The sequence below is a fragment of the Rattus rattus genome, chromosome 1 (genome assembly GCF_011064425.1).
Source record: "Rattus rattus isolate New Zealand chromosome 1, Rrattus_CSIRO_v1, whole genome shotgun sequence".
NCBI lineage: Eukaryota > Metazoa > Chordata > Mammalia > Rodentia > Muridae > Rattus > Rattus rattus.
The window spans coordinates 217,130,791-217,150,476 of record NC_046154.1 but is presented as its reverse complement, the minus strand read 5'-3'; the positions used below and the strand labels follow the sequence as shown (position 1 = coordinate 217,150,476).

Below are 19,686 nucleotides of genomic sequence, written 5' to 3'. Positions count from 1 at the left end.
CACCAATAGCAATGACAACAACAACAACAACAACAACAACAACAATAATAATAATAATAATAATAATAATAATAATAATGAGGAAGAGCTAGGAGCTAGAGGAAAAGAAAAGAAGAAGAGGAGGAGGAAGAGGAAGAGGAAGGAAAGAGAGGAAGGAGAGGAAGAAAACATTACTTTAGTTTGGGTTTGGGTTCTATCATCTTATCCTAGAGATGGCTATGGCAGTCACATTCTTAGTTATACTACCTATGTTGAGTTTTATTAATATGAGACCTACCAAAGATGACCCACATTTATAATGGATTTATAAAATCAAAATTGTTAAGGTAATAGCAATGTCAGGCCTCTTTTAACTTGCATATTTTATGCATTTTACATGAACTTATAATTATACATAAGAATGGACATTCTAATTCCACATTAGAATGAGTTTTTAAATAACAATGAATTTGAATTTTAAATAACAATGAATTTTTAAGTAGAGATGCAGTTGTGAAAGGAGACATGGCCAGTTATTTAAACTTATAGACACACACATACACATAGGTAATCTTAACCAAAATAAATTTCAAGCCCCATACATCATTCTTGGATGTTTCTTTCAGAGTTTCTGTATCTATTGGGTACACCGTGTGTGTACAATAGACAGTACAAAGGGGCATAGACAGAAAAAGACAGAAACAAGGACATCAGCTGTAGGCTCATCTGTGCTGGTAGGTAGCTTAATATAAAATATCACACACTGGAGAACCTGCCTGGTATCTTAGCCCATCCCACCCACCTCATGGTTCTAATCAACCATTCCCTGTCTTCTAATACCTCAGGAAGCTCTGCAATCATGTGAACCATATGTAGTCCCTGAATAAACAGTCGAGAATTCAAGTAATTCAAGTTCATTATATCACAAGTGTCAGAGACAAAGTGACAGTCACATGGTGACCATCAGCCCTTGTTTTCTTTAAAACCTTGAAGACTTCCTGGTGCACCAGTATTCAGGGGCATCTGACACTGACTCTGTATTTCTAGCATTATCTAGGGACGTTCGTCCACATTAATAGATTTGGCTGAAATCAGTAATGCTCACAATAGAGCATAAAGGCATGCCTCTTAAGCTTTCCCACCGGCAGTGGAAGTCTTTTGTGTAAAATCAATACAGTTCTGCCAGGCTGGAAACATTACATGGGAAATTAACACACTTGAAACCTGAAATATCATTGTCAGTGAGGTGACCTCATAAACAAATGGCAGAGGTCACACAGCATTCATAACTGCTTGTCGGGACCCCAAAGAGAAAATGGAGGAAAAGAATTTCTGAGACGTGAATGGCTACATCATTAAACAAAGTTAAAACTCCATTTTAAATGTTTACCCAAATATTTTTGTTCTGCTCTTATTTTAATACTGGGGATGTGAATATACATTAAGTTTTACATACAAGTTATTTTTTATTAGAGGGGCACTGACAAAAGGACATAGATATACCAATCAAGCTACAGTAGAACTATGTGCCATTATTCTTTCGTATTAAAGAAATATAGCATGAGACTCGAGGTTCTTCTGTAGTGCTGATTTAAACACAGAGCCTCTTACGTACAAGACTGCTTGGCTGCCACCGAACTGTCTGCCAATCCTAGGCCCAGCTCCAGGAACCTCTTAATTCCTATTAATCGAATTAATTTTTGAAGTTGTGGATCATCACAGATGCATATTTCAGACAAGGATTCCCATCTCATGGCCAATTCTCCTGCCTGTGTCTCCTTTTATCCCTATGTCAACATCTGTCACATCTGCCTCTGATCACTTCCTTGTGCAACCTACTTTGGGAGAAAACCCTCTACTAATTCAGAATTAAGGCCTCTGTCAAACTACCCAAGAAACTGGGTATGACTTTTCAGTTGAAAATAGCCTTTTAGCCCCATCTAGGTCAGATGATGTATTGAAGCTTTATTTGAGCTCAGTTGCATTGTGGCTAGCAAAACACAGTCACATCTCTCATAATTGACATCCCCGAGCTTTGTCACAAGTGTTAATGAGATCAAACAGTATCACTGAGCCTTAGTTTGTATAAGTAATATATTCCAAAACGTCTCATTAAGATGTTTATAAGGATGAATGAAACAAAACAAACCACGTACAAAATTCAGAATGTAGTACTGGGTACTATTCAATGAACACTAATTGGATTGATTAGGATTACTACTGTACCACTATGAAGTTAAGAATTTATAGGTTACTTACTATATACCTAAGTATTTTAGATGAAGATCAAATAGTTGTTTGTTTCAAAATATGCTAATTGAAGTGGTAATATAGTAAGTCAGAGAGAGCATGTGTCGCATCCATCGGCAGCTTTGAAAAGAAGAGGAACATCAGCTAACTTAATTCAGACTTCAGATTAAGAGTGTTTAAGAACAGAATGTATGTATTATTATATGATATACATGTTATGTGATATCTATATCTATATATATAGATATAGATACATACTATGTGAGTATCTATATACTGTTTTCTGTAGGCTAAAATTGTTACACAAAGTTACCAATCCACAGATATTTATCATTTGCACATGAATTTTAAATGCAACAAAAATACCACACACTTTTAAGCATAAAACTTTATTGTATTCTTGTAGCTATAAATATTTGCACACAGACTGTAACATCACCAAAAAGGTGGCTTTCATCTTCATATCTATGTCTACGAATGCTGGACGGTGGATTACCTGTAAATAACTCATTTTTTCACACCCTTGTAATGCAAAAAGTGCTTTTTCTTCTTTTGAAAGTCGCTTTAAATGATTTAGATTTTTTTTTGTCGGGAAGGTCTTCAAAGTCAAGAAGTTTTTGTTTGTTTTATTGTTTGTTTGATTTTGTTTTTGTTAATGTCCATATGCCTGCCTGGGTAGTACAGGATGAGGTTTGTCAAGTGAGACTATTTGTCCTAAGTCAAGTTATCTTTATGCTCCCAGAACTTCAATGACCTATTGAAACCGCCGATTTAGGTCATTTCCAAATGTTGGGATCTCCCTAATGATTCTGGGTCATAAAATGCCACTATGGTTTTTTTTCCTTGAACAAATAATTTTATACATGTGTGTCTTAGTATTTGTGAAAATTGAAAAGGTTTGACTCACTCACCACATTTCAGTCCTACAAGAATGTCTCAGGAATTGATTTCTTGCAGCAGCTACTGGGAAGTGGCTAGAAAGAAGAGCCAGGGCTCTTGCCTTGCCTTCTGAAGCAAGGCTAATGGATCTCTGTGTTCTCTAGGGTGGCTAAGATTAAGAATTAATAAGTCCACATTCCAGGAAGTTTTTTCTTGAAGGTTCATCTGAATTCAAGTGACCCTCTGCCTCAGCTTTCCTGGCCCTTCCCTGGAGTGAATTGGGTGGTCGTTACACCATCTGGGTTGAGATTGGTTTGTCAAATGAAGGGAAAAGCAAAGAACAGTCAACAGCTGCTGGTCTCAGTTTGCGGTTGCTTACTGACCGAATGTGGCCTGGTGACAGACAGACATGCACCTGCTCATGTTCCTGCTCTTCGCTTTAGATGACAGAGATTTGGTTGTAGAGATAAGACTAAATGATTAGAATGAAGGATGACCCTCTCTCAAGCCTTTCTAGATTTATGGCTGATTTGTGCATGAGTGAAGTCTTTGAACTGACATACCAGGCTCTTTAAGTTTACCTCTGTTGAGCTGTTCTGCAGGTTTTATTGTTTTAAGTGCTATCTCTTGGAGGCAGCTCTCCGGAGTCTGCTTGGCAGATGGAGCTCATTCTCCTTGAAAGTTTCCAATGCACTTGACATATGTCTTTAAGATAACAATTATCTGCATTCTTTCTTTTTGATACTCTGTTTACACTTGTAATATGATAGCCCTAGAGGCTTGTGCCAGCCATCCCGTGACCAGGTAGAGAACCAACAAAGTGACTCATAAGGAAGATAAAGAAACACATCTTCTGGTCACATGGTTGGAAACCTGATCATGTCTTACCTTATGTTATGCCAGTAAAGAGCTGAGTTTTCCACTGTCATGAGAAGTTACTTACCATTGATGCAACTATTAAGAAAGATCTACACTAGACAACCCCCAATTCTGACTGTGATCTCGTTGAAAACGTTTGATAATCCTTTTGTCTGCACCTTTATTGCCTAGACAAAATGCTATACCTAGGTGGTATTCACTTAATATGTGTTGAATTAATTAATAAGAAATGACATGAAGAAAACAGAACAATTATAGCACCATCAGGTCATTGTTGTATTTATTTATAATTTCTTTCATTTTTCATTGATAAGAACTGGGAAAAGAAAGGGATCAATAAAGGGAAGAGAGAAAATGTTGTTTGGCAGGTTGACTAGCCTAAGTTGAATGAAAGCTGGGGTAGCAGGAGGGACTGTCTGAAAGATAAATAAGAACAAAACATGTAAAATCAATAGAAATGTAAATATGAGGTCAAGACTTCTTTTATATTATAATCATCTCTGTAGTACATTGAAGCCATGATAGATAATGTATAAAGTAATCCTAATACACATCCAAGTTTATTTAATGTGCAGGTAAAACAATAAAGAAGGGGGTGGTGAACTTAGAGGAAGAGAAGTGAGGCTGTAAGTGTTCAGTGTGTAAAGGGAAAGAGAAGCAATGATTAGTTCTGAAGTACAAGGGGATGTCAAGAAGGATACAGAAGGAACAACGCCTTCTGAAGTACAAAGGAATTCAATCCTCATAGGAAACCAGTTACATAGATTGAATACAAAGAGTGGCAGAAGACCAGATTGAGATGCAGTATTGAAAAAAAGTAACATTTGAGATACTTACTATAGAAAATGAGATTTAAGAATCCAGAAATGATAATACTGTAATGAAGAAGTTGGGTTGCATATGCCTCATGAGGAGACAGCAGATAGAGATCACCAAAAATGCTAAATGCAACCTTAGCCCTTCTTCAATGCCTGACTCATGATCATGAGTAGGGTGGAAGAAAGGGGGTGTTAGGAAAAGGCAGGTTAAAGCAGAAGTTCAGGACTCTTAGTTAGGGGGAAGATATACCCATTGGGAACTACAGAATAGGAGAGGAAAAATATACAAAGAGGAAACTTTCAGTATAAAGGTCAAGGGTTGAATTCATGCTTTCAGATCTGTCTAGTTTTACCAGAAATTCAAAGTCTCTGAAAGATAGCCAAAGACATTGAGCCAGTCTCTAGATCATGCCACAGTTCTGGCTAGCCGATGCCTCTCATAGCCTTTTCTATTAATTTTGTGTGTCATATTATTGCTTACCATGCACTCCCCTGGGGTCTGCTGGCCTAATGAGTCGTAAAATTTCTGTAAAAAGCTTATCACTCTTTCAGACGCTTTTGAAGTTCAAAATATTCCTTTTTATTGTCTTTCTTTGCTTTTACCCATTTTCATAATATCTAAGTATGACACTAAATTTCAGAGCACTCTAATCTTTCACAGTGAAATTATTCAAATAGAAACAACCAAAATATGGTCTATGTCTCAAAATGCTATCATTTTAATATTAAAGATCTTTGAAATTCACTATTAGATAGATTATAGAATCCCCTGAAATGACTTTCTGCTTTTTGACTTAAAGCAATTATTGTACTCCAATTGAGTCAATGAATGGAATAAGCCAATTAGGTTTTATGTTTTTAAAAGTTGTATTATTCAATACAATCTACAAATGACCAGATGATTGTTGCTCCCCTGAATATAATAAGCTGCAGGGTTTGAACTTGAGGAGAGAAACACTATAGCAGCTAATAGTTCCTGTGGACATCCATGTTCTCATTGTATTTATTTCAGAAAAGTGAGGGGAAATGAAATGTTGTTATTATCAATGTTTTCTATGATCATTATATCAGTGGTATTAATTACTGTTTCTCCAGCATTACTATTCTTGACTTTGCTTTGTTTGTGATTACATGCCTGCCTCAGAAATATTTACAACTACTTCATAAATTGATTAATTTTAATGAACCCCTAGAAGTCAATCTACTCATTAAGATGGGTTCTTCTTTAAGCCCCAATATAAAATAAAAATACTAAAAATATGCAGTGGATGAATCTTTTCAATTAGGTTCATTTTTTCAATATTTTAACCCTCAAAAATATAGCCTAAATCAAAGTTAAAGAAAAAACTCATAATGATCTAGAAGAAGCAGCCTAGGTTTGGGGAAAGAAAGTTTCTTATGGAGAGAGTATCTGCCAGATTTTCAAAAATGCTGATTCAAACATAGATCAAATCGAAGATCTATGCCACTCATATTACCATAACAACAAAAATTTAATCATAGTATATTGTCCTAGGTAGAGAATTTATGCTACTAATTTAGACAGCACTACCACAAATTCCACAAAGTAATATAACAAACAACCTTTCCCTTCCTTGTGTCTGTGAAAAGGTTTCCCTACCACACCACAGCCCTTTCACCCACATCTTCCTGAAGTGGAAAAGCAAAGGGCACAGGAAGTGAAGAAAGGATGGAAATTGTGTTCCCCTTAAATAACCACATACAGGAGAACAGGAAGTGGTGTTCAGTGGGAGAAACATTTTCTTGCTAGATAAAGGACTTTCTTCTTTTCTCACCCTAAAAAGGAAACTGAGTTTCCCCCATGGGTTTCAATTTACCACATTTTCCTCTGTCTTTCATCTTCATATGTCATAATAAGGTTTATGTCGTCTTCCTACACAGTACTGTTCGGGACATTTGATGAAGATAATTTTCACTTTTGCACTAAGAAGAGATCAAGTATAAAATGTGTAGGAACAATTAATTTTGAAAACTAATGGCCCAACATATAGGTTTCATAAGCAAATTCTACCAAACTGTTTCTTTGTTTTTAGATATGTCATTGAGATGTTCAGTGTCATTAAAAATGACTTTTTTAGTAAACATCTACCTATATGTTTTAAACGGTTCTTTGCATACATTTAGACAGGATAAAAATAAACTAACAAAACAAGAACCATGCTTCACTATGAAACCTTCCAGTGTGGGCACTTATTCTGTGTTGACTATGTTGTTTTTATAATCATACTAGAATATTGCTTTGGATATAACTATGCAAAAACCATTAGTACAGGCATTAGTTGCATATAAAATGATGAATTATTAAGCATTTTATTTTTTACATTATAGCAATGTACCTCACACAAATATTTTGCTTTCTTGGAAGATAATCTAGCAGTTTTAAAAGTTTAAAATATTTACATTAGCATTACTCATTCAATAAAGACTAGATTGCTTATTACTTATAAAGGGAAAATGTTATTAAGTTACATTTAAATCAAGCCAGTATTTTAGAGCCTTTTCACATCATCAAATTCATTTAATAGCAGTTACTTATGGTGGATATTTGATGTTTTTTATTTTATAGAAACATTGTGAATTAAAATAACTGAAAACATTCATTAACTACAGAGTACCCCTACAAAAATTTTTAATTAAATGAAACCAATTTTAAAATATTATATATTAGTTAGAAAATATTGTCATTAATGTTTTATACAGCACATATGTCTCTAGCCAAAAACTATTAAATGGTCAATTTGTACTTTTATTTTACTAGTGACAACTTAAGAATGGGAGAAGCTCATTGAATGAAATAGGCTTTTCTCATTAAAAACCTCATTATTAGCTTTCATTACAATGGAATAATGACATGGCCAAAGTACTTCTTTAAAGAAAGAATTCAAACATCAAATGTAATGTGGATGATTTAAATGATCAAACACAGGCAGTAGTGTTATGTGGGCTTAGATGAAAGAGTCCTAGAAATTAAAAAAAAATAACTAAAGTCAAAGTTATTACAACAACTAGATTTTGAAAGTATGAAACAATAACCAGGTGTAGTGGCACAGGCAGAGACAAGCACATCTCTAATTTCAAAGCCAACCTGGTCTACAGTGTGAGTTCCAGGACAGCCAGAGGTATACAAAGAAACCCTATGTCAATAAACACACAAACATAGGGAGAAAGAGAAACATAAAGTTTATAAATTTATAAGCCAATTTAAAAACCTAGAAATTTTAATTGAGCTTTGTGTGTTATTTAATATCCTGAAGTCAAATTATCACATAGATGACAAAAAATGAGCAAACTACTAGTATTCAGAAATTAAGTTTAGGAATAAATTTAGAAATCCATTACCTTAAATTCTAGAAATCAGAAGAGCCTATAAATTTAATTAGAGCAATTCTCTGTATAGTTCCAAGAGTGTAATAAGGTTACAAGTGTCATGAGAGTAAGCAACTTCATTCTGATTGTACTGTTGCCTACTCTACAAGAAGAGAAGAATGTCTGGTACTGTAAATGTACCCAACCACCCATGGCTACAGAGGCCACAAGCCTTAGGGCTAAATGTACTATTATGATGCAAAATGGAAGCAGTGTCAAACTCTGAATTTCTTTCTCTAACCCAGCTCTCAGACATCCCTGGAGAAATGTCTTTGCACAGTGGCTGGTGGTCAATGCAGAAACTCACAACTGGTCATAGTGCAGAAAATAAGTGTCTGTGAAAGGTTCAGCTAGAAGTGGGACACATGTAATCAACCCTTTTCACAGAGACTCAGGAACCGTTGCGAAAGAGAGGAAGGCAAAGTCTTAAGAGGCAGAGGTCAGAGAAGGCTGGAGGAAGCAATGTTGTTCTGTCATGACAGAACCACATAACTCAAAGCATCTATGATCGCCTCCATTAGACCTTCATGCAACCAAGCCAGTTAACATTCTAGCATAGGGGAAACAGGGATTCCTATGGCGAATTCTAAGGGAAGGAGAATTACTTTTATTTAAGAGTGCAGCTCCTGGCAGGTCGACTATGTTCCAGTGGGTAGCCCTACACTGACCAGTATATGGGCATAACATATCAGACTGTGTGAGTCATTACAAAACAACAACAACAACAACAACAACAGAAAGTCAAAGAGGGTGGGAATGGGAGGCACTAGAAGAAGTAAGGGGTGACTCAATCAAAAGCTACCATATGAAGATAGAAAGTTCTCAAAGAATTAATTAGAATTTATACATTTAATTGTTTGGGCATCTTTTTAACCCTGGGATTTGAGCAATATCTAACGCATTGGTAGAGCATATAGCTAACATGGAATTTCCAACAATGCAACAAATAAATCAAACTTTTCTTTGAAATTTAAATAGGACTGTTTCATAAATTTAATAAGAAACATGGGCATAAATTGCTAAAAATGGGAAGCATTACATAATCATGTGATTATGAAGTTTTGAAGATATAGCAAAACCAAAATAAAGAAATTGATATAAAATTAGTAAGTAATTGGAAATTGATCCACAGGTTTTTCTCTCAGTATCTTAAAGTTCCCAGTTATTTCATAGGTGGTATATTTTATTTTTCAGTATATGCAGTGTCGGTATTGTGTGAAGGCAACAAAGACCTGCTATGTTTGTAGTCCATTGGGTGGTCATAATACTAATATTCTTATTTACGTATTAAATCTTTCTCTCTTAAAATACAGTTTTGCTAAAGGGAGGAAAAAGAGAAGAAGAGAAACCATTTCGAGACTGTGCAGATGTATATCAAGCTGGTTTTAATAAGAGTGGAATCTACACTATTTATTTTAATAATATGCCAGAACCCAAAAAGGTAAGACCAGAAGTGCTTGTTTATGGGATGTAAAACAGATCCTGGGTAAATTGCTCTCTAATCAAAGAAATTTTCGAGTTTTTGAACATGATGCACATTGGATACATATTGACACACACACTTGCACACACACAGACACACACACAGACACACACAGACATACACTCACCCCACTCACACACACACACACACATGCACGCACGCACGCACGCACGTACGTTTCTATGGTTCATAGAGATGAAACCCACATTCTGCCGACATTCTCTGATACCGGTACCCCTAATCTGTTCATCACATAAACTTTTGTTTTCTTCTGTTTCTTGGATGTGCTCAGACATGCTTCTTTGCACAAACTGCATGCCGTTGTCCCATCTCCCCTCTGTACATGAGAACACATTAGAAGTGATCTTCCAAAATCCCAAGATGTCAGGGAGTATGTACCACTGAGCTAGAGGGCAGGTCAGCTTTAGGGATTTACAGAATTATCGCTCTGGCTAACATGGAAAAAATGTAGCCTATCTTATCACACAATTGTGAAAGGATGCGCCTCTCATAGTTACTTGAGTGCACGTGAGAAGAGCGTACTACTCTTCATGGTGATCAGTGCCCAAAGGGAACGTGGAAGCAGTTAAGCAGCATCTTGCTGTCCTATCTTTTAGAGACCCCCTTCGCATTTGTCCATCTATGCCTTCCTTCAGCACCGTTAATGAGATGTCATTCAGTTGCCAGTTACACTCAACATAAGTATAAAACAAATAATTCTCGGCGTAGTAGAGAAGACTGGTGTTAGAGTACAGTGCTAGAGGTGGGTCTCTGGAGGAGGTTACATAGGAACCTTTAGGTGAGGCAGCCAAAGGCAGCGGGATCAGAGGCAGCAGACCTACCTGTGCTTCAACATGTAAAAGTTTCTCTGCATTTGGAAGACTCAAAGACAGATGCCCATTATTGGATTAAATGCTTCCCCCTGCCCTTTACCACACCTGTTTATGCATCTTCATTTTCTTTGAGTCCTGTAGAAAATGCACATTATTTGGCCTTCTTGGATTTCCCCAGAGAATTTTGCATGACATTTCTATAATTAATGTTCTACAAAGTAGGGACTGTGGCCTTGTTTTTACAAACATGCCAAACATGTTTTCTGATACAGTCGGTTGGTCCTTAATAAATCAGCACTAGAATGAGCAAATGAAGAAAAGCCATGAAAAAAAAAACTGGCCATGAAATCATCAGAATGTCAATCTGGCATCATTAAGCAGTTTTCCTGACTTCAGGACCTTTTGGTAAGCAAGGGAGTTAAATCTTGGATTACCTTTGTGCCACATATCATGCAACTCCAAGACCTGATGTCCAGTCTAGAGTCCTGGTCCAATCAAAGGCTGGATCTCTTTATATGCCTGTCTCTTGACCCTGATTTCAATAAGGACTACAGGATATGGCTGTCTCCTGTTTTCCTCTTTCTTGAGATAACATTTTCTTCTTGAAAGGAGCCTTCAGTTTTGCTCTAGATGTGGGAGTGGAAAAGATGGGGCAGAAGGCACCAGATAAGGGAAAGATTACATGTGTAACCCTCTGTGCTCCCACCTCAACCACTCACAAAAACTCTTTGATTTCACCTGCTTTTTCTGTGTGCATTCTGGGTAACATTCGTTGGATCAAGTATTGTGTGATTTAAAATAAATAAAACAAAGAAACATACAAATGTATGAACATACAAGAGATGAGAATAACTGATGGTAGGGAAGGGCTTTTGGATGTCCTAAAATAAGTACACACACACACACACACACACACACACACACACACACACACACACACACACACACAAACTATTCCAGGAGCATGTAACTGTAGCAATTTGTTCTTGGGGAGATAAGGGAGTTAATGGTGAATACATTTAATCTACACGGCTGCAAAACCAGCATCCTAAATATCTTGCAATAGGCCTGTATCTTACAAGTTAACTTAAAATATTAAGTGACTCTCCTGTGGACTCCTCAAGATTCTGTTATTTCCATGAATATAAACATAAAATAATTTTTAAGCGTTAAGCTTAAAAGGGAGGGAGATAGAGGAGAGCAAGTCCATAGATTTGTTTTATTCCACCATTGATACTACTGTGAAGTCCCTGAAAAAGGACAGGAGAACAAAATGTCAATCATTCTGTTAACCTCCATTCATACACCTAATTTATACAGAAGCACGATTCAGCTCTCCAAACCATCTTGAGAACCAAATAATATCCAGGTTACGTGCTAAACCATTGCTCCCATTAGAGTGGAAAGAGTAATTTTTCCTAACTCATCAAGTGTGCATTTCACACTTAACTTTCATCCAAATGATACTTGACCTTATTGATTTAATAATTTAGATTTTATGTATTAAAGTACATCTTTTAAACTCCATTGGTACAAAATCCATTATTTGTGGAAGTGTAATTTTAAAACACTCTGTTGAGGAACTCAATGTAAGAGCCAGCCACATTAGAATAGGGTCTTCCTGCCTTTTCATTGTGTAAACTAAAAGTATTGTCATTAGGAGTTTAAAGGAATATATTTTTTCTTTCCACTAACAGAATTCCTTTTCTTCACTCATCATGATTTTTACACACTTCATTTCCTTTTTTCTTTTTTTCTTTATTTACATCAAGAATGTTGTCCCCCCCCCCGACATGACACATACGTAACAGAAGGCTGCTGTGCCTAGCAGAGTTCTTTCACAATTTTCAGTATTGTTCTTTGACTCAGATTGAAATACCTACACTGTTTAAGACTGGTAACACATTTTGTTTGAAATCTCTTATTACAACCATTTAACATGCCCTTGGAAAAACACATATTCATTAGTTTTTTATAAGAATTTCAGAAGCTGATTATTAAATTTATAAACTAACAGGAATGGAGAAAATTTATCATTTGGCCCTTCTAATTGACTGCAGTATGGCCAACAAAACAGTTGCTACGACTCTTAAATATGCTGAGAGAAAGCTCATCTCTTTTCTTTTTTCTTTTTGTAATGATCTCACAAGTTTATCAGAGGTTACATATACTCAAGTCTGGAAATGCTAGCAATTAAGTGTGTCTGATATGGAATATGAAGCAATCAATAAAATTAGACTAGTTAAGATAACAGACAAAAGTGGATAACAGCAAATGCTCATCTATTAGGAGATATTGGAACTGTAATAGACCAGAACTATTTATTTATTTACTTACTTACTTACTTACATACTTATTTATTTAAGTAAAAATACTTTTAATGTCCTATCTTATAACCATGATTCCTTTCCCCAACTCTTTCCAGATCCTCTTCTTCCCATCCACCACCCAACTCCATGCCTTCTGCCTTTCTTTAGAAAATGAGAAAATAAACCAGAATAAAGGAGAATAAGAGAAAACATAAGATACACACACACACACACACACACACCACACACACCATACACACACACTCTATACACACACATACACACAACAAAACAATACAAAAACAAATTCAGAAGCCATAACGTACAAACAAAAAAACAGTAATATAAAAAAAATGGCCAGACACAGCACTATGGAACTAAAAATCTATGAAATATTTTTGATTTCCTTTTGTTTTGGGCTTCTACTCTTGGGAATTGGGTCTACCATTAGGTGTGGTTAATCCACCCAGTGAGACTGCATTGAAGAATTTTTTCCTTTGTAAGCAATGTCAGTTGGAGATGGCTTCTTGGTTAGGGATGGGAGCTCCGGTCTACTTCCCTCTCTGACCACTGGGATCTCATCTGTCTTGAACCTTTGAAGGTCTGGTGCATGCTGCCACAGTCTACTTTGACTGGCATTGTTTCATGTCAAATAATGAGACAATAGCTAGAGTTTGGAAAGCATTGTTTTAAATGTCCTGTGGAAGGCAAAGGCAGTAGTTTAGGATGATTTAGATTTCAGGCAGATAGAAAATGAGAATTCTATCTTTTATATCTTTCTTTTGTTTCGTAGTATTCATGGTTTGTGGTTATTTCCCTCTGCATTCCCTTCAAGGCACAGTAGTGGGAAACAGAATTTCTCTTTTCATTTCACAAGTGTTTAAAGCCAAATGCCCTGTAGTCAGTTTAGCTTCATCCAAAAACAAACCATTAAATCATAAGTCTTATTGTAAAATATTAAAAATTTGTTCCTGAACGCACAATTCCTCTAATTCTTGAAAAAGTACTGTAACAAATGTGTTAAGTCTCTTCCATTTACGGTTATGGAAAAATAATTAGTATCCAGAAGGTTAATCATTCCAATTTGTATAAAGCATAGAAGCATAAAAACTATGTGAATCAAATTCCCCTTTTTTGTTTGGATTTAAATCTCTGTATTAAGTTAAAAGGTGTTTAATGCTTGAGCGCTTTGACCTCGCCTGGGGAAGAAGCCAGTTCAGCCTTTTCTTGGACAGAGCTAAGCCCCAGTCATAGAATGAATAGTGCAACAGACATAGCAAATGGAGCAGGGCCCTCGTCCACAGGAAAAACATGCCAGATAGCACAGACCACACAAGACCAGCAAATGAACCCCTCAGGTCTCTCATGTGGCGGATCCTCCTGAAACTGATAATTTATTCCGTGGAATGTCCTTAGTATGTTAGGAAGGGACTCTTTATTTTTCTTCTGACTATAAATTTAAAAAATTGGGTTTTCGTTCTTTCTTCAAGACTAAATCCAACTTCTTAAGTAGACATAAATTAAAAATTAGCACGATCAGTCATCAGGATATCAGTAGTAACAAACAGAATCCAGTAATCATGCTCATAAGGCAAATTTGTTGAACAGTTGCATAATTTGGTTTTGAAAAGTGCATTCTAGTCATAATAAGTTATAAATAATGTAGATAATATTCAATGTCATGTATAACAATACTTCAGTGCAGTCAATATTATGCTAAATGCAACCAATAAGTAATGAAGAATAAAAACATGCATTATATTGTCTTTAAAATATATCTAAGATCTAAGAGGACTTATTCCAAATCCTGAGTTCTCGGTGCCCTTAATCTTGACACACACACACACACACAGACACACTAACACAGACACACACACACAGACAGACACACACACACTCACCCACACAGACACACACACACTCACCCACACAGACACACACACAAACACAGACACACACACACACAGAGACACACACACACACACACACACAGACACACACACACACACACACACACACACACACACACACACAATTTAGAGAAAGCCGAATTGCAGGTTTATCTAACCGTCAAGTCAGCTTAGTTCTGTTGTCCTTATAGCCCTGCAGTGCCATCTGCTATCATTATTACTGCTGCATGTTCACACGAATCGGACTTACTTTAAATCCCTTAACATCTTTCCCTCTGTTTTTCTCTGGGTCTTCCCAAAATGTATTCTCAGCACTTAATATTTTCAGCTGTTGTTGGATGCCTCCTTTTAAAAGGAAAGCCGTGCTTCAGGAAAAAGCTGGGAGTGATTTAGAACAAAGTACATAGAATTACATTAATAAGTAACCGTCCTTAGAAACTCAGAGCAAAGTTTTCTCTATACATTGTCAATGTACAAATGTGGTTATAATGTTCCTGAGTATCTGGGTAGAATTTATAGCTTTGGACATCAACTTTGTTGGTGGCTACAGTTCCAATGGGGCAGGGCTGAGGGAAATGGAAATATATAGACAGAGAGAGGGGGGGGGCGTGGACAGATGATGGGTAGATAGAATCATTCATACATGTGTATAAATACATAGATAACAGAGATTCTTTGTATTAATCAATTAATACTGTTTGAAGTTTCATTAAGAAATCAGTGACATTGCTTTCGCACAACAGAATGTTTCCTTGATATTCTAACTTCCGTTACTTTCCAATGTTAGTTGCCCTGAGTGTTTCTTTGGAATTTCTATGTTCCACTTTAAGTCTTCTACCTGAGTTAACTTTATAAGGATTCTGACATCTCTGGGGCCAGGTCACCAATGCCTCCTCCCTTTCAAGTTTGTAGGTGTTTTTACAGATTCATTTAACTTGACTTCTCTGAAATGGTTGATTCATCTCCTTCACAACTTCATATATAACTCATTTTTTTGGGGATTCCACTAATCACATTTTCTTTCTAAAATGAATTTAATTTAATCTCTACAATTGGTTACTACATAAGAAACTGAAGATTACAAATAAAATCAAATATGTGCCATCTATAACTTACTCATGTATATTGTCTATATAGCAATTATCTACTAAAACCTCTTCATCAACTGCTCCCTCACATCCCTAATCGCTTTTTCTTTATTTTTATATATCAGTTGATCTTCATAATATCAACATTTGCTTTTAGTTATTTGCTAACAATAAATTTGAATTAGTCATACAGAGGGTTCAAACCCATGTTCTTTGTTATATTCCAGCTCAAATCTGGATTCAGCATAATTGCTAAGTAGTAGGCTAATTGGTAGGCTACTACCAGTAACTGTAGGCTACTGCAATATTTTAAATCTCAGTGTTGCATTTGTAGAGTGGATATAATAAGTGTACCTTCATAAGCTGTTCTGAATAAAGTTATAAAATGCACATTCAGTGTTCAAATAATCTGATGTAAGTAATCTTGTCATTGTTAAGACTCTTCCCCATCCTCCCATTTTCTTATTCATATACCCTTGGTCTGTGTCCAGTAGCTCATTTCTAACTACCCTGTGATACTCCTGTTGTGTGACCAAGCTACATACAACACAATGTCCTAAAAGACAATTGTTTCTTTTCTCACCTGTTAGATCTTTGTGTTGTCTATTTATATCATTACTGTTATTATTCCTGAGGTCACAGAAGTTGGAAAATTATGGACTCTGCTGCCTTCTTACCCCTATGAGAGCAATCATTATAGAAATGTCAAGGTGTTTTGAGAACATAATCCATCTGCTATTTATAATAATTTCCTCTATTGTAATATAGACTCAGTGCCAAAGAATGCAGGTTGAATGAAAGAACAAGTGGGTGAATATATTAGCATTGAGGGGAGACTTGTGAGGAGTCATGATGAGGACACACAGCAGATGCAGAAAGGTAGAAGAAAAGCAGAAGAGTGATCTTGGAAATAGAAAGGGAATTCAAATGTATGAATTTGGAGATGGGTCAATTTCTATGATAATAAAGACATAGGGTAAGTGTCAAATTAGAGGTAGAGCCCTCAGGAGACCAGGTGTTCTACTTCATATGCACGCGCAGGCACACATGTCTTAGTTCTTTCACTCCTAGAAAATAGAGGAAATAATTTGGCTGTGCATGACAGTTCTTGCCATTGTTTTTCTACTCTTTGACCATCTGTGCTCTAACACAGTGCCTCAGGGAAAAGATCCTGCTACAGTGCCAGCTTGCTGCTGCTGCCTCCCTTTCACACATTTCACCATTCAATATGCTTTATTATTCGATTGATGGATGAATGGTATTCCTCAGATTCCAGCTCTTGAAGAATCAAACTGCCAGCTGCACATGTCATGAGTCACAGTGACTGCTTTCCAGAGTAATCACTTTGCAACGTATTTCTGTAAATGCCATTACAGCTATATGGGGAGAAACAATCTGTTTTAAAATAAATGATCTTGTACATAGAATACGTGAAATAATCATTAAATCTTTGAGTGACTATTCAACATGGAGAAGAAAAGTTTGCCACAGTCAAGAGGTACACACTCAGTCACATTGTTCATGACTAAAATTTAAACAATGTATTTTTTAACAATTCATTCACCAAATTTTGTCCCCTGTGTAGCATTCAACAATCAAGAGTAATTATTAACATATGTAATACAGTATGTAAGCATTAGTCCTGCAATAAAATACAAAAATTGAATGTTTTATTCTTAATTACAGTAATATTTTGATAAAACATTAGTGATATTTAACTTCAAATATTGGCCAAAAAAAATATGTAACATTGGGAACGTGAGTAATTTTTTTTAAATGTAAATTTCCACAAGTGCCTAATTCAATTTGAGATTTTTAAGTTTGTCAGGGTTTACTAGGGGTTGACCCTCAACAGAGCTTCGCACATACAAGACGAGCGTGCTACCACTGACCTACATCTCAACCTCGAAACTGTATTGTGGTCTGAAATTAAGGTTATTAATTTTCAGCTGGACAATTTAAATTTTTTAGAAATAATTAAACATTTCTAATGGAACTTTATCAGGTGCGGTAAAAATGTGACTTGTGGGAAAAGTAACCAATAAATGTGTGTGGAATGTTCTTTTCCTCTTCTTACAGGAAAGGCCTGCCCATCCTATGTATATTTTGAAATGTATCAGATCTACATTTTTAAAAGAAGTATGTAATTTCCACTTTCCATTATTTTCCTGTTGCTTCCCAGGTATTTTGCAATATGGATGTGAATGGGGGAGGATGGACAGTAATACAACACCGTGAGGATGGAAGCCTAGATTTCCAGAGGGGCTGGAAGGAGTATAAAATGGTAAGATGGAGAATTTACAGTGCCTTTTCATGTTTTATCATGAGGTTATCTTCATGCACAACACATGATAAACCCTTGCACTTTTAGATGCTTTTGAGTTATTTAACAATGTTTACATTAAAGGCATTATTTTCGTTAGACACAAAACATTCATAAATCATGTTCAGTAAATTATTTCCATATGCTTAATAGAGAGAAAATGTATTATTATAATTATTTGGTGATCTGTTATGCACTCTTGAATTTGTTCCTAGTGGGAAAAACTAGAACTCCGACCCAGGCTGGATACATGATCAGGACAGGAAGCTGTGCAGGGCCACAGGTCATTGAGCAAGATGGATACCAGTTGTGGCCTCTCTCATGTGGTTTCAAGTTGTCAAGCTCTGACTGGAAGTGGTTCCATATAACCTTCACATATGACCAGCCAAGACTTCTCTTGGTGCAATGACTAGGGATTGTCACATTTCTCAAATCAAAGTGAGCATTTGCCAAGTACAGAGGGAAACTTTTAGAGCCATTTTAAGGGTAGAAGTTTTTCATTATTTTTACATTAAAATTTCTGTGTAGTTCTTGATTTGACTTTCTAACCTTTTTTGCTCTTAAAGTGAAAGAAAAAAGGACTATAAGCAAAACTATCCCCAGTAATCCCTTCCATCTTGAAATAGACTTCTATTAAGACATAACCCCCGTTCTTTGTTCAACTGAAACACGTCAGTTCAGTAAAACATAGAACCTTGTCTTTCAGGATTGTTTTGGGGAACTGGAATAATAGGTTTGTTTCTAAGACCTCTTTCCATTTATGTGATTCTACTCAAATGTGAGTGTGGGAGTTCAAAGTTTAAAAACATGGTCCTAAAATGAATCTGTAACAATAGGTCAAGTTTTTAATCTGCCATTCAGTAGGAGTTCACTTCTGGGGAAATTACTTAACTCACAGTGTCTACCTCTTATATTAACTAACACCTTACCTTCTGCATCTACCTTGAGGTGTGACACAGGGACTCAACATAGCATAAGCAAAGTTTACTGAACTTTTGATAAACTGTAATTATTACTGTCATCAACAACTCAAACTTCAAGTACTATAAAAATGTATTAAATTCCTCCTAGAGTACAGCTAAGTTTTTCAAACCATTTTAATTCATACTCTTTTGAACCTAAGAGTATGGATTAAGGTTAATATGAGTAAGGCTATACATACAGATTTGAATCAGACATATATTATAACTTAAACTAATGATAACAAATAAATGAATTATGAAATTGTCATCATACAGTTTTTAAAATGGTGAATTATTGCCTGTAAATATCTGCTTCCTTAGGACACGAAGAATGTTAGGCATGAATTTGATTCATGTCTTTTAAATATTTACCAAACGTATCCATTCTTTGACAATTGTGTTTTCATTATTGCAACCAGACTAGAATTATTCATTAACCATTGGAATTTATCCTTTCCCCTCATTTTTAAATAAGAAAAGCTATCATGCTGTATTCAAACATGAAATATGTATCACCTCAGTGTCAATTATTTATGGTTTGAGAGTAAAATTAGTTCCGAATTTTTTAAACATTTTGGCAAAATTC

General features: G+C 35.8%; 1 protein-coding gene across 2 annotated transcripts in view; it reads left to right on the top strand.

Annotated features, from left to right (window-relative positions):
- Angpt1 (angiopoietin 1) overlaps positions 1 to 19,686 on the top strand; it is a 239,180-nt gene that overhangs the window by 172,438 nt on the left and 47,056 nt on the right. For both annotated transcript variants that reach the window (XM_032914910.1, XM_032914899.1), the window contains exons 5-6: positions 9,506 to 9,633; positions 17,998 to 18,099. In XM_032914910.1, the coding sequence (XP_032770801.1) occupies positions 9,506 to 9,633; positions 17,998 to 18,099 (230 nt within the window). The remainder of the gene's footprint in view (positions 1 to 9,505; positions 9,634 to 17,997; positions 18,100 to 19,686) is intronic.